The sequence below is a fragment of the Coloeus monedula genome, assembly GCF_965178545.1.
Source record: "Coloeus monedula genome assembly, chromosome: 22".
NCBI classification, from domain to species: Eukaryota; Metazoa; Chordata; class Aves; order Passeriformes; family Corvidae; genus Coloeus; species Coloeus monedula.
Window position 1 is genome coordinate 4,755,570 of NC_138802.1, and position 25,215 is coordinate 4,780,784.

Genomic DNA, 25,215 nt, shown 5'->3' on the forward strand with positions numbered 1-25,215 from the left:
CCGAGAGATAGTCCCATAGCTGGATACTAGAACATTGGGGGGACTGTCCCGAAAGGAGAAATAAACCCAAGGAAAGGAGAAAAAGGCAAACAAGAAGAGAGGGGTTGAGCCCCCTTGGAAGCATTGCCCCCCCCCCCCCCCCAAGCCCAGGCTCCTGTTGCGCCGCCGCTCCCGGAGCCCGAGGTCCCGCCTGTCCCGGCTCTCAGGCACCGCCCGCGGCTCCACCGCTTGTCCCAGCGGCTGCAGCTCCGCCGGTAGCCCCGGTGTTCCCGCCGCCCCCTCCAGCCCCTGCGGGTCCGGCGGCAGACCAGCATCCCCTTACGGCCTCCCGCCCGTGCCCCTGCCCCGGCCACGGTGGTAGCCCCAGTCTCGGCTCCGGCCCCGGTCCCGATGTCCGCGGCCGTTCCGCCGGCCCCTGCCCCCGCTGCGTTGTCTGACACAGCTCCATTGAACCCGGCTGCAGCCCCGCACAGGGTTCAGCAGCAGCACGGAGTCCATGCCAGGCTCTGGTGCCCATCAGAGGAGCTTGTCCCCTTGCCAGTTCCAGCGGCACTTTCCGCTTATCCCCCCCCTCTCCTGGAAGAATCAGCCCCGGAGAGGATTCCCACCTCCTATCCCCCCCCCCCCCCGCTTCGCCTGCACCGTTCCCCTGGCAACGAACGCTTCTGCCGTTTCTCTTAAAGGAGAAGCAAACACCAAAGTTTGAGCAGATCTCAAATATTTAGCACACAAGAAGAAAAAGGGGTTGATTCATGGGAGAAGGATGAAAGATGAGAAAATCTTTCAGGAAATCTAGTACTGTCAGAGGCTTCTCAATTTAAGGTCCAGGAAGCCCTTGATAAAATTTAAAGTCGCACCCCTAAAGAAGAACTAATTTTTTTGTAGACTCGGGAGCTGAACAAACCACCGTTCAGCGACTGCCGAGCGGATGTACAACAAGCAAAGACACCCCGACGGTGGTCGGAGAAAAAGGGGAATCCTTTAAGGTCCCGGTTATTAAAAATGTAGAGTTTGAATCTGAAACCAGGACGTGCCTAGGAAATGTTTTGTTGATTGAAGAGGCGAACTGCAATTTGTTAGGAAGAGCTTTGATGGTGGCTTTGGAGGTAAGCTTGATTGTTCAGGAGTCACAGTTTGTAGTGAGCTTATACAAACTAACCATAGAAGATAAAGACAAGGTGAATCCGAAAGTCGAGTATACCAAAGGAGAGGCAGGCAGAATAGAAATGACACCCATTCGTATCGAGATTAAAAGGCCAGAAGATCTGATTAAGGGTTAAACAATATCCTCTTCCTATAGAAGGGAGAAAGAGACTAAAGCAAGTAATAGCTGGGGCGCTGTTCCCCCACGGTCCCCTAATCCGTGCACTTTGCTGGGTGGCACCCCACCTCAGATACCTGGTGTGGTGTGGTAGACTTGAGAGGTGCCTTTTGGACTTGTACTCTGGCAGAGGAGAGCTGGGATTGTTTCACTTTTCGGTGGGGGGATCCGGGAACCCGCTGGGAGCGGCGGCTCGGGTGAGCCTCCTTGCCTCAGGGGTTTGTGGACTCACCGAGCTTGTTTGGTCGGGCTCTTGAGCAATTGCTCAGCCGGTTTTGTTCGGGGAGCCAGGCTGCCTCCGTGCCTGAATGGCTTGCTGGTGGCTGGACCAGCAGAAAGGCATGTGAGAAAAGCCACTATAAGGTTGTTAAATTTCTTAGGAGACAAGGGGTTAAAAGTCTCCAACTCAAAACCCCAGTTCACTGATCCCGAGGTAGAATACCTGGGACATTGGCTAACCAAAAAAAAAAAAAAAAAAAGGGGGGGGGGGGGAGGAACTATTTTTACAGACTCCAAGTATGCATTTGGTGTGATACACACTTTTGGGAAAATTTGGGAAGAAAGAGAGCTAATTAACACCAGAGGGAGAGGATTAATCCATGGGGAAATAATGAAACAGAGCCTGGAAGCTGTCAGGGAGCCAGAGGCGATTTCAATAGTGCATACAGGAATGCAGTTCCAGACCCGAGGAGCTGATAAAGAGGCGAAGACGAAACATTATTAAAGGTAAGTACCCCAGAGGTCGAGCAAGGAGAACCCAAAGAATACCCCCCACAACCCCCCCAAAAAAAGGAGATTGAAGACTACCTAAAAATAGGAGCAAAACAAGAAGAAGGTAAGTGGAGGTTACCAGATGGGAGGGAGCTACTGTCAAAGGAATATAGTAGAAAAAAATTCTAAAAAGACTGCACCAGCAAACTCATTGGGGGGCAAGGGCCCTAGCAAATCAATTTTTAAAATTTTTCGGATGTAAGGGTATTTATGAATTAGCAAAGCAGGAGATACAGGGGTGCGTGATATGCCAGAGAATAAACCGGGCTAACTCCCGGCAGGCAGTACTGGGAAGTCGTCCTGCTGCTCATCAGCCTTTTGAAAGGATCCAAATAGATTTTACTGAGCTTCCTTAAGTCAGAAGATATAAAAATTTGTTGGTATTAGTTGATAAACTAACCCACTGGGTGGAGGCTTTCCCTACCTCAAGGGCAACAGCCCAGACAGTTTCAAAGATATTATTGGAAGAAATTATACCCCGATATGGTATAATAGACTACATAGATTCAGATCAAGGAACACATTTCACCTCAAAAATTATTAAGCAATTGGCTGAAGCTCTGAGAATTCAATGGGAGTATCACACTCCTTAGCACCCTCAGAGTTCGGATCAAGTTGAAAAAAAAAAAAAAAAAAGAATCAGACACTAAAAGCTCAATTATCTAAATTAATGCTGGAAACAAAAATGACATGGGTAAAATGTCTCCCCTTAGCCTTGTTAAATATCAGAACTATGCTGCACTCAGAGACAAGGCTGTCACCTTTCAGAATGTTATACGGGATGCCAGTAGGACACCCCGGGATAGAGAATGGACAAATACAACCATAGCTATTAGAAATTAACAGGAATCTACAGAGATTGAGAAGGCACGGACTGACGCAGCGGTTCAGACAGCAGAGAGAGGCTGGACGCACGCTTCTCAGTGAAGAAAACAGGACTTCAAGAAGAGACACCTGAGTGGAGGATCACTTCTGCCCCAGAGGACTTAAAAAAAAAAGACTGTGCCGGCCCGGCAAATGACTGGGAGAGACCAGATAAGTTGTATTGTAATTGCTTGTACATGTTACCCGTTTGTCTCTTGAGTGTGAATATTGTCATGAGGTTTGGGTTACTCATTGCCAAAGGGGCTATAGACTCAGAGACTTGTGTACAAAGTGTTTAGAAGAAGAACAAAACTTGACTAGCCATGCTTTACAGCTTGCTACAAATTTGAGTATAATATAATTGGATTCTTTAAAGTAGTATCACCTATACAAAAATGAAGTAAGGAGAAAATTGGACTCTTTGGCGCAGATTCTGACTGTCGAGTGTCGCAGGTTAAATAAAGTACCCTGCGGGACTGACACAGTTAAACTCTCTAGGTGGGGCGTGTATGCAGCTCCATCTGGCCACAGGATCCCAGGACAATATTCCTGCTGCCGAGAAGATGCCTAGCCGTATGCCAGACAGCTAACCTACAGCCGGATAGCTGGTCCTACACTGAGAGGGAAAACCTCACCGAGAGGTGTAAGCTGTGTCTGCCAAGCCTCTTAAAGGAACAGGGTACATATCAAGTCCCAGAGGTCTGTGAAATCAGAAAGAAAGGCAAGACCTGTCATATAAACGGCACTCGATTCCAAATATGTAAAACAAATGGGGTAATTTTGTGCTACCCCCAAGTTGCAAGCTCTAAGCATGGGCAGTCAAGGGCACCTCCTATTAAAAGTAGACACCACCTTAATAGATATAAAAGAGAAGCCACACAAAAACCTATTCCAACTTGCAACCAATGTAATCAGACTGTTGGGATAGGAGGAAAAATGAAACCCATTTTTGTGGCCTACTTTCAGGTTAACAATCTGTGCTATGATACCTCTACATTAAACATGTGTATTATAAATGGAAAAACCTACTAGGTGGGGCAAAATTTAAAATATCAAGGTAAACTAACCCTGAGCAATGAACCTGTTATACTAGACCACCTTGAAGAAAATGATGACAGGGCATGCTTGCAATATGCTAACATCTTTTGCTTTTCTAAGAACAGAGATGGCATGGACCCAGAAAGCATTATGAAACAGGTAGCATTAGAGCTCAAGAGACAAGAATCAGAAATAAGAAAAAAGAGAATAGAACAAGAGAGACTATTGGCATTAAGCAAACAATACGACCTACTAGAAAAGCCGTATAATAATTGGGAATGGTCAACCCCTAACACTAACTTCTTCATAGACTTAATGCAAGAAATCACTACTGAGTTAGGTTTATCCAACTGTTGGATATGTGGGGGGCTGAAATCAGCAAAAAAAATGGCCTTGGAAGGGTGAAGGCTTAGCTCCAGAACAACTTCTAAAAAGAGATAGAAATCAGTTCTCAATGACTACACAGAGGCCTGAAGGTTAGATTCTAGACCAACGAGTAATAGGAATAATTTGCATCAGCAGGGAAAAAAGGGAATATACTGAGGTTGTGAGATACAACCCATGTATATCCACCCTAGCAATATATATATATTCAAATAACAAAAGTAAAATCTGGCAACCAGAACCCCCTGCAAGATATTGGAGTAAAAAAAAAAAAAAAAAATAAAAGCAAATTGTGATTGGAATAGTCGAGTCAACCTTTTGCTGGTACAAGCAATCTGGAGCTAACCCTTACCAATCCTTAGAAGACTTAAAAGAATATTGGAGAGACCATCAGGGACCTCGCAGCTGTAATCAAAAAGGTGGCACATGTTCCAGTCCAAAAATGGAATTCCATCTTACAAGCATCTTGGTGAAAACAATTATTTGATGGTACGTGGTGGAAGAAAGCAGCATTTTTCATACTTTGTTCAGCAACTGGGGTGATATTCATACCCTGCATGATACCATGTTTTCTTAGATTAATACACTCAGTAGTACAAGGTATGCAAATAGCTGAGATGCCCATGGACCCGAGACTAGCTGCCAAGGTTCTGATAAAGTTTGAAAAGCAGATAAAGGAGAAAAAGCTAGAGTTACAAGTAAAACTAAATAGCTATGACTAAAAAGAATTCTTTTGTTTCAATATTCATACCTTTATATTTGTAGTAAATATTTGATGATAGTATTTCTATTTTTTTATAGTAACAAAAAGTAGCACGAATTAATGTTTCCATATAAAAAGGGGGGGGGGGGAATTGTTATAAATAAAATATGTAATTCATGCTATTATGTATAAAACTGGAATGTAATCAGACCCTACAGAGACCGAGTTTCAAAATCCCTGCACCAGCCTGGTTGAGAGGAAAAATTTCACAACACTAAAAGTATTTCTTTCACAATAAGTGAGAATTCCACCTAGGTGGGGTTAGATCTTATCACAACTGTTCCAGGAACCAGAGATGGCCCATCCATCAGCAGAAATAGCCCACTCATCACCCGGGATGGACAATTCATCAGACCCAGGAAAGGCTTTGTGCAGCCCAACTCCGGGACAAGAAAACTTCATGAATACGAGAAGAATAGAATTAATTCGGACTCTACCCAAAAACTGTATAAAAAGGGACCAGCCAAAGCAGCATTCGTGAACTTGGGAGGTCTGATGCGATAGAGATCAGATCTATGCGTGTTCACCCAGCTCCGACCCCGGGCTCGGTGCTGTTTTTCTCGATCATGGCGTTTGAAACCGATATTTCGGTCGCATAATAAATGTCATTTCTTTATAAATTTTGATTGAGCAATTTTGTTTATATTAGCAGGAACCTTGGAGCAGCAGCTGGAGTGGCAGGGCAGCATGCAAGAGGTGGCAGAAACTGCAGTTGTAGCTGGAACCGCTGGGTGTCCCGGTAGGGCAGGGGTGCAGAGCTACAGTGTAGGGGAAAACCAGGAGCAGTGGCAGAAAAACGGCGGGGGGTGGGCAGCAGTAGCCCGGCTCTTGAACACAGCAGAGAGAGACCGCCTGGGAGGGGAAAGGGGCTCGGGGATGCTGGGCTTTCCCCTGAGGCACCCCAGCAGATGTTGAAGGGTCCTTTGTTTGGTGAGGTAGGATGTTAATAAGCCCCCAGTGCAACAGCCACTCTTACAGCAGAGCTCCACTTATGGTAGAAGACAGCAGAATAGAGGATCATGCAGTGGTGGTGAATTCTTCCAAGGAGGAGCTAGCAACTGCCCCAGCCCCTTTTTTCCCAGCCCAGTTCTCGAGGTATCTCTGTCCCTGTGAGAGAAACCCTCAGATAAGAGGAGTGCAGGAAGCCGAATGCCCTCCTCCCCTGAGCTTGGCAACTTCTTTTGTCTTTCTTAAGTATCCGGCCGTTATTGTCCCCTAGCAACACAAAGCGGAGAAAATTCCCTGAGAGAAAGAAAGAAAAGTAAGAACCCTAAACCGCAACATACAGTTATACATTCACCTCAGAATGGTGTCATTAAAACATTTATACTGACATTTCTGGCAATACTTAAGTTCATTTCTGAGAAAAGAGCTTTACACTTTTGTTATGCCATTTTATTTTGTATTGGTTTACTTGATCGTTCATCTCTTGTTGTAAATAGTTTAAGACTGACCCGAACTTTGATTTTTTTTTTTTCCTCAGTCTCCTTTCTCTGTGATGGCACTTGACACTGTCCCCCAAAGGAAGAGTCCTTCCTGCCTCAGGCAGTGCAGTTCCTTTGTAAAGGAACCGATATTACTTTATATTCCCATATATCTATTATCTATATATAAAATGTATATGCATGATTTTTTAAATAGATGTTGTTTTCCTTAACCAATACTTGTTATAGTATCTGTAGTTCCAAGCCTGCCCTTTCCCTCTCTTCCTCTCCTTTTCTTCCCCTTCTGTAATTTCTGTCTATGTTCACATTTTTCCTGCTACATTCAGTTCTCTTTAAGCTTGTCTCAAATTCAGCTCTCACCAGATATAGGCTTTCCTAAGTCATTGACCATACTCTTTATACACTGACCCTGTAGATTCACATCCTGTTACCTACCCCAGGCTGTTTTCAAATGTGGTTTGTGTTCTAATAGTACCAGAACTTTACTGAACCAGACCACATTGCAGACCCCTTGCTATAAGGATGAGATCTTTAATGGCTACAAGAGAAAACTAAAGAGGTGGTAGAAGAAAGAAATGTAAATTCACCTGATTTTGCCTCTCCTAAGAGAAAATTAAGCAAAGGCCATCATGCAATCAACTTACTGGGTAAAAAGAAGGCAGATGCAGTGCAGAAATTTAAGGTGATGATTTAAGAAAAGGAAAATTGAGGATTTTTAAGAAGAACTTTGTAAGTAAAAGGAGATAGGAATCAGGAAAAGAAAGCAAGAAATAGAATTTTACATCAGTCTTAGAAAATTTACTATCTTTTCCAGGCCTTTAGTTCCAGAGCGGAATCCTACCACCCTGCCAAAAAGCGCTAAGAACACTGTTCCATGGAATCCCTCTTGCAGATGGCACCAGGTCACTTTTATACCGTGGTCCTCTAATCGCTTCTTGTACAGCAGTCCATCATCTCTAAGCACATCAAATTCACAGGTCAAAATGAAAGTCTCAGGGAGCCGAGCAATAACACTGTCTTCAGCCAACAGTGGTGAAAAAACAGGGTCAAACATGGACTTGACCACTTCACAGATTTGTTTTGAGGGTGGATATATTGGACTTGGTTTGAAACCTCTTGTTTTAAACTCCAGAGGAATGTAGTCAGGACTCACCCATTTCTGATATTTCAGTCTCCGATCTTCTGAAACATGACAACCTTTAAATAATTCTTCGAGGCACAAGTCTTCATTAACATACTTCAAGCCAAGAACAAGGGTTCGTTCCTTTAGCAAAATGGGGACTTTCTCGTTCTGCTGATAAGAAGGCAAATTGAAGTCCACACACTGGAGAAAAGGATATATTAGGATTTGTGCTCTCAGCTTTGGGAGATCTCTTCTGTTCACCAGTGCTTGGGCAACGGCAGCAGTGAGTGTCCCTCCACTGCTGTCTCCACAGACGACAATGCGGGAAGGGTCAACTCCATGGTCTTGTGCAGTCCTCAGAAAGTGGATAGCAGCAGTGAGACAGTCCTCAAACTGGGCTGGGAATGGGTGCTCAGGAGCTAAACGATACCTAAATAGGGGTGAAAGTATTTTAGCACAGTCATTTCTAGTGAATGGGCCCAGTGGAATCTTGTAGTTCATTTATTTCTCTCAAAAGACAGGAAAATACTCTGAGATTATAATTGCAGTAACATAATTGATCCAAATTAGTGCTTTTGATGTATTATTTGCTACTGTTAATGTTTGGGAGAGTCACTATGCTGTTCTTCCTTTGCAAAATACTTCTTTACATATCTTGTAAGTGACTGAAAGCACATGAGAGTTGGTTTAGAATAAGCTGGCAAGGCAGGTGTGACAATCAGTTATCACTAATTCCAGTTAGAAAATGAAGTGAACATTTAACAACAAATTGTTAGAGAATATCAGCATAGAAAATTGATAATGAAAATCTGAAAGGTTTTCAGTGTTCTGGAAGCTGAATTCTTTAAGCAGAATCAATGAGTTACTGGTTCTTCAAGTATTTTACTATGTAAATAGCAGTTAGTGCAATTGTAATCAACTCCTTAGACACCAACTCTTTTCCCGAACTTTTTGTTTCTTTTAAAAAAGCATTACAACTCATCAGAGAAATATTTTTAATGGTCATCTGAGGCTGAATGCAAGTTAGATGTGGATTTCCTGCCTCCACTTCTTCATGGAAATGCATCATGCCTCCAAGTATAACTTACTGAAGAATTTAAGACAATAGAGTCAAGTGTATAGATTTTGAGGGTGGATATGTCACACTTGGTTTGTAACCTCTTGTTTTAAACTCATGAGGTTCTTATATTTTTCAGAACTTCTAAAATGAGTATTTGGGGGTGTGGGCAACTGTGCTTTCAAGAGAAACAGTTACACTTCAGGCTTTCAGCCTAAGGTGGTTTGAATATGGCTCTAGAAAACAAAAACATCCTCACGTCTTAGTGGTAGCTACAAATTATAAAATTACTGTAATGGATTTCATTTGGAAATAAGCAATTGGAGATTAGTTGACTATTTCCTCCCAAGATGAATTACTGCTGGCAAAAGGCACGGGACCATTAAATATAGGTACTTTACAAGGAGCTTGGCTGCAGTAAAGGCTTACAAACCCAGGGTCAGAGTGTCTGGGCTGGCTCCACTTACCCAACACACACCACCACTGAATTGGTCTTCCTGCAGAAATAGCGGCACGTTCTTTCATAGGCCCCTGTAAAACAAAATAATTCAGTGGAATTATAACTTGCTTTAAAAATAAATTGAATGAAAATACTCTGAAATTCTTATCTCTGTTGCATGGCTAATGCAACATGTATAGCATGTGGCATGGGCTGATCTGGGCACTGCTCACCATTTCCTTACACCTGTAAGAATCTTCTGGCCTGTAGGAAACCCAGAATTTAAACCAATGCATGGTTTTGGTCCCCTCCTTGAAAAGTTATAGCCTAAAAGTTATAGCACCACTGCTGCCACTTCTGAAGTGGTTTTGAAGGGGAGAAGTTGTTTACAAAAAACAACAAAAAACCTGCTAAATCCAGTACAAGAATTTTTCTTGTGCATGAGGCATCATCTGACCTCTTTCCAATTCAAATTCCAAAATGTGTTTTGTCCTTGTTTTTCCACTGTAAAGACACACAGCACAATACACATATAGAAGCTTGTACACACGTGTGAACAAAAATTGGGTGCTTTAAATAAGAAATAAAATGCTAATGAGATTTTCAACTTTCCTCGTAAGCATGAGGAGGAAGGAAGAAAACAGGTATTAAAAATGATCAGAGAATATTCTAGATACACAGCCCATGTAAAGACAATTTAACATGATGCATCCTGCATGTAAATAAATTGATTCTACTGTCCTGAAATTATTTTTTTTTTATTTATAATGCTTAATCTACTAACTCTTCTCATAATTTAAGATATATTGTATCAGGTCAGAAACTCTGTGGTGTGTGTTTGTGGAGTCTCCCTCACTGGGAATATTCTGGAGCTCTCTGGACACAATCCTGTGCCCTGTGCTCTGGGATGGCCCTGCTGGAGCAGGGAGGTGGGACCAGCTGACCTGCTGTGGTCCCTTCCAGCCTGACCCTTTCTGGACGCTGTGTGTAGCTATAGCTCGTATTGTTTATATTACTTACGGATACTTCCCAACCAGCCAACTCCTCCATGGAAATAAAGGATTCCCCGTCTTTGGCTATTGTTTGATGTTTTTGGCTGGTAAATTCTCACTTTAACCGTTTCAAACCTTAAGTCTTTGATAAGAAGACGTTTATCTTTAAATGGTGGTATTGTCTCCATTATAATCCTGAGGAGATGGACCTCTGAGATGATACCTACTTTGTCCAAAAATGTTGCCTGGTGATAAAAGAAACCACAAATTAGTGCAAATTTCTATCTAATCTGGAGACTGATAATGAAAAAAATTTAAAACTCCATGGCCAATTCAGTAGGAAAACAATCAAACTCCTAATAGTAGATAAAAGGTGTCAAATACTTCACCTGGTCAGTTGTTTCAGTGCCTGAACAAAATAAGGAGAGAGTAGTTACAGTATTTTAAACTTCAGCTTTGGATGAAGAAATGTATCCAATAGTTTTGTTTCCCAAACTCACACTGCTTTTAAACTTGCAGAAAAAAAAATCCATAGCATCTACCACAGCTGTCCTCCTGACCAAGAATAGCTTTGAACCCTGGCTTGATCTTCTCACAGCTCACTGATTCTTACTTAAACACTTGGGCTAAGGTTCTTATGTCACTCTGTGCTTGTCTACTCCATCACATCCACATGGCTTTAAGCTGTTTCACTTGTAGCCTAGTCTAGTCTATTCCTGCTCAAGGTGAAAAACATGAGGCAGTATCACTGTATTTCCACTATATTGGATTCAATTTTGCACTACTTCCGCGGCAGACTTCTCTAATGAGTAATGTAATTTGTTGTGCTGCCATTATTCATGGATATGCATTTCAAGGAGAATTGTACATACAAAGGATCTTAAAAACCTGCCCTTGTGGCTTTCACCTCATATTTCACAGACCTCATGTAGCTCAGCAACATGGTCCTGTTAAATTTGGTGTAGGCATCCTATTTTAGGCCATCTGAAGAGCTGATCCCATACACAGGAAGGATTGTCTTGTGGCAAAGTTTTAGTCTCATACCAATTCTTTCTACAGAACTCCTGGTCTGTGTCAGTGGGAAAATAGCTTTACTTCTTTATTCTTCAGTTTCTCTCTGGTGCTTTCTTTCCTCACACTAATACTTTTGTAACAGTAAAGGTTAAGCCTGCATTTAGCTATATTTGTATGGAATATGAAGATCATCTTTGTCTTGAAATTACTAAAAGGAGTCCTAGGAGACCTTACCAAACACCGTGTTTGGTCTTGCCTTTTATCCCAGCTGAAGACTGGAAATACTAGTAAATTTTAATTTTCCATGCAGTTTTGACATCATGGATATCAGCCCTTGAAAGGATTTGGCGTAAGTAATTTGCCTAACGGCCACAGCAAGAGTTGCTACATGACTTACACTCTACTTGCATTTAAACTTTGGTTTAACCCTCCATTAATGTCCTTATCTCTCTGCTCCTTTCAGGCGGTGTGGAACTGTGCTTGTGCTTGGCCTCTCACTGGCCAGCAGAAAGGATACAAAATTGTACGATCAGAAGTAAAAACTACGTAGATCACCAGTAAATTTCTAAATTCTGCAGTTTCACTTTTAACAAATGAATTACACAAAGATAAAACTTTGATGGATAAAGAGTAATCACAGTGTTTAGAAAATGTGGATGTTTATACACTGTATAATACTTGTAAGAAAACTAACTTTGACTTCAATTACTATCCTATTTTATTGGTTTGCTATCAAAGCAGTGTTGAGGCCTGGGTGTGGCACCAGAGAGTGGTGAGTCACCTTCTTGGGAGCTCACTGACTTCAAAGAAAACTTACTAAGCAATGGGTCAGGAAAAGAAAGGAAGAATTAACAACATTAGAACATAGAATTGAAGTGAAATGTAATGCACAACCCAGAGAGACTGAACAGGTTCTTTTCACAAGTTAAACAACTAAAAGAAGCTTGGTTTAGGTATCAGAGAAGGGTTTTTAAAATGACGGGCAGCAGTTAATTCAGGACAGGATGATTGATGAAACAGAAAGCCAAGTGCGTGTCATGTTTTAGTTTTGAAAAGAAACAAGGATGAAAAGGGAGGAACGATCAAAAATGTGCCAAAAACAATGACACAGAAAGTCGCTTTAGGTATTATGTGTACTGTCTCAAATAAGAAAGTTGTTTAGGTATATTGAAAGGCAAATGAGGATGAATGTGGCAGCTCTCTTCAGATCACTCAGGAGGAGAGTGACAGGTTGTAGGAGAGAGCTGAGATCACAGACATCATTTAGCTGCTCACTCTGTAAGCAAGCACAGTGTTATACGGAGTAGAAATTCCACATACACAGGGCAAGTTACCTTCTAAGCATTCCAGCACTGCCTTGAGGCAACACGAATGAAAAGCTAAAACACAGGCTGTCAGAAAAAACTGGGAATTGCACAGTATGCCCGATTTTATTTTTCAAAAATACTGCCTTTGGTGCTGGATAGCAAACAGGGGAGTCTGTTATACCCAGCCCAGCTGAAGGAATCTGCTTACATCACCTAATCAGTCCAGTTGCATATTTGCAATTTATTTAAACATTGATTCTAATAAACATCACCAAACCATTATCACTCTAACAGAAACAGAATTAAAAACTCAAGCCTTTAATTAAGTTTTACTTACCAGACCAAACCCAAAATTAAGGCAGTAATGAAGAGCATAAAGCTTTTGACGCTCACTGATTCCATGAGGAATTTCTGCTTTGGGGTGTTCATAATAGAAAGCAATTGCCACAATGCCAGTCAAAACAGTGAGAAAAATGGCCAGGAGAAGTTCCATCTTGCTGTGCTGGTAGGAACCCGAGAAGGAACCAGCTGTGGTCTCCTCCCCCTTTTTCAGACTTCAGGATTTCTAAGGTAAAGGCACAGGATTAGCTGTTCCCGTCATACGTAGCTCATAATCCAGCTTTTAAAAATGCTAATAGGAAGACGAGAACATGTGGTAACCCCACCATACAATTAGACAGTAACAACTAATTGCGGGAGAGGCTTGCATAAGTGGTTTTCACATTTCCAGGGAACAAGGCCGTGCCCATCGCAGCAGAACCGTGACTTGATGGATCATTGTAGTGCCAGCTTATGAGAAGAAAAAACTTGTTCTGTCTCTCCCTGTTTTTGATTACAGGCAAGTCTTTATTATTTGTGAGTTCCTGCACAGCATTTCTTGGTAATCATGTTCTGAGCAACTCAAGATTCTTGCTTTATTCTGACTCCATGCCTTACTTTTTCAGACTTTTATTGAAATCAAGGCTCAGTGTCACAAGCACGTTTCATCACCTGTGATGGCAGATTTTAGATGCTGCTGTGCCATTGCACCTCTGAGTCCAGTGGAGCCAGAGGCAGCTGGCCTGAGAGGTGTTCTTGTCTCATCCTCCTCAGTGGCTCTCTCTTTTCCTGCACCAGCTGCTGTATTTGGTCGGGTTTTCTTTGGTTTTTTATCTGCCTCTTGGTTGTGCCTGGCAGTGCTGCAGTCTCTGTTCTCCCAGGAAGATATTATGTACAGATGTCATTCCGGGTAGAAATATTATTCCAACTGATGAAAACTAGACTTGGACTTCATGGTTTCAGGGCTGGTAGCACTGATTAGACATCAGCAGCCCACTCTTTTCTGTGGTGAGCTTTAGGATCTTCCTCTGGAGCTAACATAATTTTCCATACACAAATCATTAGTGATAAGGTTTAACCTGAAGCAAAAAAAACCCTGTAAAGCACAGGTGACATGTGATGTCACCTTTGGGAACAGTGTGTTTTTAGCAGTCTGCTCAGACTGTGAAGGCAGCAGATTCTCGTTCTGAAAAATCTCAGTGTGGGTAAAATATGTGTGTAAAATTTTTTCCTAAATAATAATAATATAAGGGATGAGCTGACCTTGAATTGTATAATAAAATGAAACTAAAGACAGAGAACCCCAGGGCTTTAGCACGCATAGCCTATGACCTGCATAGGAAACGGCTCAGGCTTGATACCTGACTTCAGAAACTGTTTAGAATAAACAGGATGGAACTTCATTTTTGAGTCTGGTGATACACTTTCTGAGAAGCAGCTTGATTCCATGTTCTGCCTTTCTCTGCCCAAACTGTTTCTTCATTTTGTCCAACAACTCTTTGTGGCTTTCCATTTTCCAATGTCCTCATGCCTCTCCCTCCCTTGCCAGAAGGTTATTCACATGCTAAGTGTAAAATCAGATTCCTTTTTGTTTATCCTTCTTTGTGGTATTTGATGCCCATCTCGATAAGAGATGTTGGTGAAAGGTACGTTGCCTGGCAATTGGGGCACTCTTGGGAAATAGCAGTGGTGAATTCAAACCCATCAGGATGGAGATGCACAAGAGGGTTCAGCTTTCTTATAGCTCAGACAAGAGCATTGGGAAATACTGTTGCACAAAACACAATTGCAACTCCCTTCCTCAGCATTTATTAGTGGAAGTATTTAATTGGCATTTGCTAAACGCTGCTGTCCCAGGAGGTGAGATGTGGTCTAAGTACACTTATCAGATTTGGCCCCTCTGGGGATCTAAGAAGGCTCTTGACACCTGTGACAGATCCTTTGTACTGCAGTTCTTACCACATATTGTTCTTCTGTGTTGTAAATGTTTTTGGCGCCAATTCACCAACAGCTGGTAGGTCTTGGACTCTTTTGGGCACGTTGACAAGGTTCAGACATCACAACACCCCAGGGGATCCACACAAAGACTGGATGTGCTGGAAGCTGTCAAAGAAACAAACTAGTTGGTTTCTGAAGTAATAATGCGGTTTTTTCCTTTGGGCGTGGCAGGTACAGAGTAGTACTTAATGCTTTGTAAATTTAGTCTCAGCAATTCACATACTTGAGGATCAGGATGAAGAAAACCATTCCCTAAACAATCTTTCAAATAAATGCTTTCTCTAGCTTCTGATCATTTTTTAACCTTGTCTCTGCTCCTGTGAGATAGATCAGAGGATAGACCAGGCCCATTTTCTACTACACCAGGGAGTCCCTTTCTTACTATTTCCAGTGAAAAGCTAAATGTTAGAGCCTGAAATCTTGTCATTCCTTGTTCTTTTTCTGTTGTGTGGGACATGCAAGGGGAGAGACTGAGCCAGGTGTAACAGATGTAAAGCATTCCCTGCCTCTGGATTGTGGTGTGATTAGCTTTCAACAGGAACTCACTGTGAATGGAAGCATGTACTGGGATACTGGTAAACATTCCAGAGAAAGTGCTTCGTGACCCAAGAAGCTCCTTTTTGGTTCTGCAGAGCTTGAGAGCCATCTGGTGCTGGAAGCCTGAACTTGAACTGCAGCTGGGCTTGTCAGTCCTCACTCTCTGGCTGCATAATTCCTTGTGGAATGACATTGGTGTCCATAATTCTGTAGGTGTCATTATGTTTCATACTTGAATTTTTATTTAATTTCTACTTGAAAATTCCACGCTTTGGAAACCATAAGAATGTCTTCAAACCTTCTATCTTAGCAATGCAAGACACATAGCAGATCTGTAATTCGAATTAAAGGACAGGAAGTTCCATGGACACAGTTAGATCTTGTGATTTCGTAAAGTTTAGAAAATCTGTGAGTCATGACTAAACTAAAGGAATACATTATTTCAGCACTTGCTGTTCTCTGCTTACCCATCTGCACTCAATGGTTATAACCCGTGATTAAAATGTGTGTTTAAGAGAACAAATAATGCTGCTGACATATTATAAAGCTAAATTTGTTATTATCTGTAGTAAATTAAAGACCAGTGGATAAAGGGCCATGGAAAAATGTATCAGGAGTAGATCAGTGTCAAGTTTGGACACTGGCCCATAAATGAGGCGTAACTCCAGAGACCGATAAAGGAGAGAAAACAAGTATTGGGTTGCTGAACTGACAAGTATCATGCGGTGTGTAAAATAGCATGAGATTGTCTGTGACCATCTCATAACTTACAGAGTACAAGGTGGAATTGTACAGACCTCCTTAGTTCTGGCACTTGCCAGCCTTCTCCAACTGCTCCAATGTTATTCAACTTCTTGCAAGGCTTTTATAGTAGATACAGATTCTGCTGGCCCAGCTTCAGCTAGCAGCATGTGAGCTGGTAACCCAACCTTTATCTTCGTAACCAAGGCAAATCCTGAAGTCCTCAAAGAGTGGAGCATTTGGAACTATCACATTATTTACCCCAGAAGAATTTCTTTGCTTGAAGAGCAAATTGCTATGTCTGCAACAGGAAAAATGAAACAAATAAACTCTCTGTTGTGTTAACAGAGAATGAAGAAATATAATTTCATTTTGCTGAGGGGGACTGGAGAACGTGAACCCTCACGCAGTGACTTGTTTCTGCAGAGATGTGAACCGGCTCACCTGTCACCAGCATTCATTAGCATGGTGACAGAGCATTCAGCCCACCATCTTCTTCCTACTCACAGTTTGTCTCTTTCCACAGTTGTGTGTGCAGGGATATTACAAAGGCAAGGTGGTTGCACAACAGTTAAACATTTTACAATCCCTAGGCATTGCATGCCTAGCTATTTTGCTATGCAGTGGCAATTATCTTGGCATCTGAGTTTAGCAAAGGTGGATCTCTCCTAATAAGCAATGTAACAATTACAGCAATACAGCAATTGAGCTAAGATTTTTCTTTGGCTTTGGATATTCACAGAAATTATTTTGGCAGTTTCCATGCTGTTTATATCCTTTCTCCCCAATAGCCAGGTAAGCAAGTTGATTATTTCTCTGATTACAGTAGGGCAAAACCCCTTATGTTTCTGTCTTCCTTGAATACAACCAAGTGCTGCTCAGAAAGGAACTTTCTAGAATATAATTCAGAGGACACTCAATTACTTTTGAGCAGTTCTCCCTCACTGCATCTCTGTTGCAGTCTCAGGTACCTCCTGATACCCATCTCATGCAGCATGTGAGCTGTACCAACCTATCTGTCCCCCATTTCCCTTTAAAATCAGGTTTGTAAGTACACCTAATTCCTTCCTTCAGATTTTACACATAAATTCAAAGCTATTGGTTGTCTGCACACACACTATGATGGTGACTACTACTCACCCCTGAAGTAGGCAAGGAATCTCCGGTCTCAAGAGGTATTGCCATGCTGATTTTGGGGGCACTAGGTGGGCCTGTGTGTGCACGTGGCTAATTACTCACATGCTGCATGGATTTTTTATCCACACATTTAGAATGTTTTTTGTTATGGTGAGTTTTTATTCTTTGACATATGAAGAGAATAAAAATTCTTACAATGCAAGAAGAGAACAGCAAAGCAAGCTTACAAAAAACCCCTAAACATCATCTTCCTAGGTAATAGCAAGTAAGAATCAGAATTCAGCAGACTATGCTAATAAGATCTTGCCTTGATGGATGAATAGCTAATAAATAGTTAATTGAATCATTTAATTGAATCATACTCTTTCTAAATACCAGTGCACTGTATGCAAGAAAATTATTTAATAGCCTTTTATAAAGTCTACAGTGTGGTTCACTATTGTACTTGATGATGGGAAAGAGAAAATACCATATCCAAAAAATCCCAGTGCACTGTGAAAGCCTTTTTCCACGTGGTGCCAGGTCACATGTACATTGTTGTCCTCTAAGCGTTTCTTGTACAACAGCCCTTCATCCCTGAGCACATCGTGCTCACAGGTGACAATACAGGTGTCAGGGAGGGTACAAACAACAGCATCCTCTGCCAGCAGCGGGGAGAACCAGGGCTCAAACAGTTCTTGCACTTCTTCATGGACTTGAGGTAAAAACAAAGTGGGGAGTGGTGGTTTATGGCCCAGTTTAAATACGTCTGGGATAAGATCTGGATTTATCCATTTCCTATATTTCAAATTTATACTCTCAGGAACATGAGAACCAGCCAAAATTGGTTCCTTCAGAGAGCAATCCTTATTCAGGTATTTGAGAATAAAATGGACTGTGCGCTCCCGGGACAAGAAGGCAACAGCAGCATTTTTCTGGTAAGATGGCAGATTGAAGTTCAGTGCTTGGAGAAATGGATAGATCAGCACCTGGGCACAGATCTTTGTGATGTCTGTCCTATGCCCTAGTTCTTGGCAAACACTGGCAGTATATGTGCCCCCTACGCTGTCCCCACAAACAATAATCCGAGCGGGATCCACCCCGTAGGTCTCTGCAGTCTTCAGGAAGTGAACGGTAGCAGTGAGACATTCCAGAGTTTGGGCTGGATACTTGTGCTCAGGTGCTAAATGATACCTGAGAGGTAGAAAAGGCAGCTGGTGTTACACATTGCTGAGTGTCTCATCTGAAATACATCCCATGCAGTTGCAAAAACTCCCACAAACCAATATTAATTATATCACTAATTACATCTAGTTTAAAGTTTTACATGCTGAAGCGAACCAGAACAACTTTCCCTCCATTTCCTTCTCAAAACCAATTCCTCCCAATTTAATCCCTTAATAATAAACTTTTTCATGGAAGAATTTGTTGATGGAAGAATTTGTTGGAAATTAAGATTTCTTTATACCATCACCTCTTTTCCATAATCAAAACATCTTTAAAAGGAAACAGTGGTCCATGCTGGTTTTAAAAAATACTAAATTTTAGACTCGCTATTTACTCTTTAATATCATCCCAGATGATTTTAAATATTCCCCTCAAATATTAAAATCTGCTATTTGGCTTATAATTTCTTATTACCAAACAAAGGTAATGGTTTCTGTGGTGATAGTGATGTACAATGAACAAACCTGTAACTCTAACCCTGGATCAGGTATTTCCACTGCCATTCCATGGCACATGCTTGCTCCCACATAGCAGCAGTGTGGGGAAGACAGCACTAAAGCTCAGTTTCTTTTCTTATATTCAAAGAAATGTAAGTTCAGGGGTGTGGGGGAAGCAGGGGGAAAGCTGCAGAATTCTCTAATTCTGGGATTAGCACTGCTTGTATCTCACTTACCCAACAGACACAACCACTGAATCAGATTTTCTGGCTATGTACCGGCATATTCTTTCATAACTTCCTGAAGAACAAATGTTTTTGATGTAATTAACATCTTAGAAAACTTCAGTCTGTGGATACAAAAATGCTGTTAGCAAGGAATTTTCCTGCTTCTTCTAAACTGTGGGATACTTTTCTCTCTCACAGAAGATATTCGCAGAGTTTATAAATCATGAACACCTGTGACCTTGCCGAGCTTTGTTTCTAGTACAGTAGAAAAATATTTTGACAATGGATATTTTAGGATTTTAGTCAATCACCCCCAAGGGGTGGCTGATCCTTTGTCCAATTAGACTATGAAGAAAAAAGTCTATAGAAGAGTTTGTAAAATAATTAAATAAATCAGTCTTGCTGCACAATTCCTGCTGTTGGATTTCTCTCCTCCTCCCTACGGCTGCAGGATACGGTGATATTTACTACAGTAATATCAGTCAGTATTGTCCCTTTTATTTTTATGACATATTACCATGATTGCTTGTGGGCCCCTTGTCTATTTAGTGAGTACCCAAATTTTCTTTAGGATAGAAATAATCAAGACTTTTGGTCATCAGGACTTACTGTGTAGTTCATACATCTAGAGAGATCATTAGTCTGTGTGGAAAATAAGGAATTATTGTGATTATTACTATTAGAGAATGGGCAGTGGTTTTAAACTGAGACAGGATGTGGATGCTAAAAGGCTGGCAGAGAAATTTTCTAGCTTTCTACAGCCGCCTGTGAAAGTCTCCTTTCTCACACAAACTAGCTGGGAAACAGTTTGAGATTCTGTAAACTATTTCACAGGTGCAGGCTGTTTTGTGTCTTTGTTTTCCACACTGGGAAAATATTTTGAAAATGGGTGTCAGAGCATTCCGCCAATCACTCTGAGAGGCAGATGGTCAAGCAACCAATAGTGTTATGCCAGCCTTGTGAACAAAGCTATATAAGCTGATTGATATAATTAAATAGAGCCACTTTGGGCCACTTAACCTGAAACTAGACTTGTGTCGTTTTTTGCCGTTCTTGGTACAACAGTGACAAGAAGATAGAATTCATTTGCATGTAAGGAACACATTTTTATTATGAGGGTGGGGAGGCCCTGGCAAAGGTTGCCCAGAGCAGCTGTGGCTGCCCCATCCCTGAAGTGTCCAAGGCCAGGCTGGATGGTGCTTGGAGCAACCTGGGATAGTGGAAGGTGTCCCTGCCCATGGCAGGGGGTGGAACAAGATTATATTTACAGTCACTTCTACCCAAACCATTTTATGATCCTAATGGTTCTATGATAAAGAGTGCTGTATCCTATAAAAAATAATTTAAATACTAAATAAGTGCAGATTAGAGGGTTTCAAAAGTAAAAACAAGCACTAAGTGCTTTCTATCTCCAGTCTCTCAAACTAAACTTCAATCACTTCCTGGGGTCAGGAGTTTTTAAAAATAGGCAGTTAACAATGCTAAATAGTCACATTTTCTCTTTCAGTTCCTTACTGATGCTTCCGAAAATGCCGCATCCTCCATGGAAGAAGATGACTCCTCTCCGTTTGCTTGCAGATGGTTCTCTTGGGAGGTAAATCCTCACAGGTACCCCATCAAAATGCAGATCTTTAATGAAGAGCTGGGAATCCCGGCATGCCGGGACTCCTTCTGTGATCAGCCTGATAAATGTGTGCTCCTCAACAATACCCAAGCGGTTTAAGTTCTTTGCCTAAATAGATATAACAGGAAAAATGATAAATTACTATAGGGAATACAAGTCTTCCCACACTGTAAAGGCCACAACCTACTTTCCCCTACACTGTCTCTAGGATAATTGGGTTGGTTATTTGCTAGTTTTTAGGATTCCCACAAATAACTGTCTTTGGGATTTTAGTTAAGAACATGAAAATTTACATCTTCATGATTGCAGGAAGAATGCTGTAATACTTGTTCCATTAAATGTCTTTTATAAGTACTTTCTTGTTCCTGTGATCGGGATTTACCACAAGTAACAACAGGCATTTGCTCAGGTGGAAGCTGGGAGGCCCGAGGCTCCGTTCATATGAGTGAATAGAAAGAGGCATTTCCTGAGGATGGTTCCAACTCAGGGTGTGTTAAATCAAGCTCTGGAGGTGTCTTTTCATCTCCATGGATTATAAACTGTACTTCAGATGCCACAGGTACAATATTTAAGGTTAGGTGAGATGAAAATGTCCCTCTCTTGACAGGATTATCATACTGGGGGAAAAAAGACTCAGGCCAGTCCGTGGGCAAGACTGGGTGACTTGACGCTGTTGGGTCACCTCCCTGCCATGGGGTCAGTGAGAACAAGCTGTAAGAAAATCATTGTGTCTATAATCATTACTGAGGGGCTGCTGGCCCAAATGAGGAACTGATGAAAATGGTTCTGAATCTTATCTCCTCCATCAGTGAAACCACTGCCTTTTTCAAGATTTCACAGCTATTCATAAATTACTCTGCAGTCAGTTTTTTATGTCTAATCAGCAAAAAACCAAATATTCTGAAGACAGGGAAGGTTTGTTAGATGTGTCAAAACATTTCCTTATCCAAGGCCAGTCAACTGCTGATAATTAAGACAGTGTAAAGATCACAGTGAAATCCTCCTCTACTTCAAACACATGTTGTAATGGATGTATTTCCTGCTAAAATAACATTTCCTATTACATGGTGACTTAAATGCTCTTCTGGACTACTGCAATTCACTCTTCTGGAATGATGATAATCATCACAAGCTATTTGCAAACTGTATTGTTCTTTTCTAAGCCACAGAATTCTCTGTATCAATTGCTTACAAACTAAAGGCCAGCTCTGCTTGTGTAAATTGTTTCTTTCAACCTGTGTACCACAGATCCTTTCATCCTAATGATCTACACCAGTCTGCAATAAACAAGGTGGGGGAGGAGTAATAAAAGAAACCATGAGCCATGGAAGAGGGAGAAAATCAGTTGGAAACCAAGATGGGAATCCAGAGATAATCTGGAGTTTTTTCATAACACTGTGCCACAAATGCAAGCAGTGCTTGGGGTGGTTTAAGAGACGAATGGATGGCCGCAGTTCTTGCCTTACATTTGAAAAAGTACATTTTTAGGTATCATGGCAAAGGGGAAAACGACTGTAAGACCCAAGGCAATGGTGGCAGAAAGCACAGGGTGAATCTAATCTTTTCCAAACAGCAATTTTCAAAACTCTGATGACTCTTAAGTCAGTCCTTCTGTTGGAGTTAAGGTTTTGGAATGTCTGAAGTTGGCAGAATTGCTATTTAATCTCATTTGAATTTTCTAACAGCTTTGAGTTTATACAGTGCTTTCAGATGACAGTAATATATATGAGAAACTTGCCATCAGAGCATCATGTCTAAATATCCTCTTTCCTTGCCTTGTCTTAGGAATTCCTGACATCACAAAGGCATCTCCAAATTCAGGGAAAACTGTCATGAAGGAGAAGTGGGAATTTGGTATATACTCTGTTGAAAAACTTCTTAATCAATAGTTAGGAAATACTTCAGAACCTATAGCAATACATTAAAAACCTAAAAGGTTTGACTATTTCTAGACAGATGTGATCAGTGTTAGTAGGTGAAATGTATTACATAAACCAGGTCCAAAAATGGGCATATGTGTATGAATGTCAGCTTTTCTTGTGAAACAGGGTCTTTGAAAAACTATTTGCTGAAACACCTAAATTCTGGCACAAACTGTCTTTTTATGTGGAAGATCATATGGGGACCAGATTTTTACTTTTAAATAATTACGAAATCACAAAAGCAGCAAAACCCACTCAATTTGAGCTTCATGGACTTTAGGACTACATCAGTCTGTCAGTCACTCTGAAGTGTGCTCTTCCAACCACTGTAATTATCAACAAAACTTCATATCATGGTGCAATATGCACAGTTAGTCTGAACACAGATCTGTCTGAGTAGTTTAAAACAAAAGCCAGGAGGCTTCTTCTCATCTCTTCCATTTGAGATGGTCATTGATCTCTTTATGACAGGGGATGTGGACAGATGCTGTAGGAGCATCATTTGTGTACCTTCTGGTTGAAGGTACACATTTATCTTGTGCTGCAGCTTTTCTAAGACATACTGCAAGTAAGGTGGAAGAAAAGAGGAAAAGACTGTTTTGTGGAAAAAGAGGTTTTTATAGGAGCATACAGTACAGACACATTACTGGCACAGTGATGCCACAGACTGATGGCACAGGAAGAGCAGCATTCATCAGGATGAGCAGGATAAGTTAATGGCATACGTGTCATACACAAAGCATTATGCACTTAATAAGAAACCTGTAAAGTCCTTACTGTGAGGGCTGCTCCTCTGAGCAAAAACATAAACCAGAAATTCACCCAAAGTATCAGCAGATGCCTAAAGGCTTTTGAAAGAAAAATAGGTATTGAGTGGATTCAATGCTTAGCAAGTGGTGAAACGCTTCTTAAAAACTATTCAGAGAAAGGAAGCTGAAGCTTAGGGAATGTATTATCAAAGAAGAGAGGATATGCACATATGCCATTACAGACACTTAAAAGCTGTGAAAATGGGTTAAAAGTATCACCTGAAAGAATCTTTTCACCCACCAAGTAGGGAAATTAAAGGATTTAATAACAATGTCATATTATAATATTACGGTTGTATTATTATATTAAGTTTATATATGACATAACACAAAGAGCAGTATGTGATATGCAAGGACAGCAGCCTCTTCTTTCACGGCAGAAAAGGCTGAAAGGTACCACTGGAGAATCAGGAGCAACCACTGAATCTGGTGAATGCTGCTGTGCAAGTTCAAGCAACCCACCTAAGTCTTTAATAGATGGTAATGGCCCTAATCACCTCTCAGGACGTTGGCCCAAGTTCCTGTGTTCTTTCTGTATAATTGGAGATTAGAGAATTGAGGTGAGCTTCATACAAACATCAGAGAAACCACTCTGATTTTCCCGCGGGCTTTCTTTTGACATGTTGCATGCCAGACGTGACAGGGCTTAGGCTGCTCCTACATGCTGCTGTTGCCTACTTTGAAAGCTTTTTGGGCAAAAGCTGTTACTTCCTGTGATGGCAAAGCCCTCAGCACAGTGAGTCTGGCTTACGGGTACTTAGATAATAAGTGATAACAGGTCTAAACCTGCTTTGGCAGGATGTTCAATTAGATGACTTCTGGAGGTGTCTTCCAGCCTACCTGGTTCTATGACATCTAATTAAGACTCAGTAATTCACTGCAGAATAAGAACAGAAACAAGGATAAGAAAATTACTGCAGATAGCTCAGAATTTAGGAAATTGCCTTACATATATCAGAGTGCACTGAGATATAAAAATTTGGGTTATTATTCATGTAAATGATATCCACAGTCCTCCTGTCATCCACAGGACCAGTCATTTCACTATAGAAATATACAATTGCAGCATAAAAATGGATATCTCAGTATTAAAAGAACTCACCTCATCCTGGCTGCTTTATATATGGTAATAGAAACCAAATCAACTTTTGGCCTTTAATTCTGTACTACTGTGTGCTTCCCATTACATGTAGTTGAAATATTTAGATGTCTATCTTCATACTCAAGTTTTAACTTTCCTGAAAATCCCAGTACCCCAGTGCGTGATAAACTCACCAGAATTTCCATCAGAGTGTACATACAGTGATAAAAGCGGAGCTTTGCTGGCTGGTCAACATCAGGAAGAATCTCTGCCTTGAAGAAATTATGATCAGTTGCAATTAAAACCAGCAATATAAAAGCAACTAAAATTCCTGCAATTAAAACCAGAATATAATAGGATTCCATTTTTCTTTGGTGGGAATAATTAGACACAGTTTGATATGATTCTGTCAGTATTTATATCCTCCAGACTGATTCCACAGAGAAGTCATTTGCATACCAAATTCCCCATGCCCTCCTCCTCCAGGCAGGGCTGACAGGTGCTGGAAGCCTGCAAACATCCGGCTGTGACAACTGCACATTGGCATGATCCAAGCTCATATGTAGCACAATCACTTCCATGAAACACCATTCATTTGTATATTCCAAATTGCAAATGGGCTTTATTTTTCATCTGCTTTATGGGCCTGAAAAGTTCTCT

At 41.3% G+C, this 25,215-nt stretch overlaps 2 protein-coding genes across 2 annotated transcripts; both read right to left on the reverse strand.

Moving 5' to 3' along the window:
• Nucleotides 1-7,364: 7,364 nt before the first annotated feature.
• On the reverse strand, nucleotides 7,365-13,011 carry LOC309581306 (arylacetamide deacetylase-like 4; the record flags this gene model as incomplete). Its single annotated transcript, XM_082295850.1, has 4 exons — nucleotides 7,365-8,139; nucleotides 9,234-9,297; nucleotides 10,226-10,442; nucleotides 12,856-13,011. 4 exons carry the CDS (start codon nucleotides 13,009-13,011, stop codon nucleotides 7,365-7,367), a joined length of 1,212 nt encoding a protein of 403 aa, XP_082151976.1.
• Nucleotides 13,012-17,650: 4,639 nt separating this feature from the next.
• Nucleotides 17,651-24,920, reverse strand: LOC309581303 (arylacetamide deacetylase-like 4; the record flags this gene model as incomplete). Its single annotated transcript, XM_082295847.1, has 4 exons — nucleotides 17,651-18,422; nucleotides 19,129-19,192; nucleotides 20,635-20,851; nucleotides 24,750-24,920. The coding sequence occupies 4 exons, from the start codon at nucleotides 24,918-24,920 to the stop codon at nucleotides 17,651-17,653; spliced, it is 1,224 nt and encodes a 407-aa protein (XP_082151973.1).
• Between the last annotated feature and the right edge of the window lie 295 nt (nucleotides 24,921-25,215).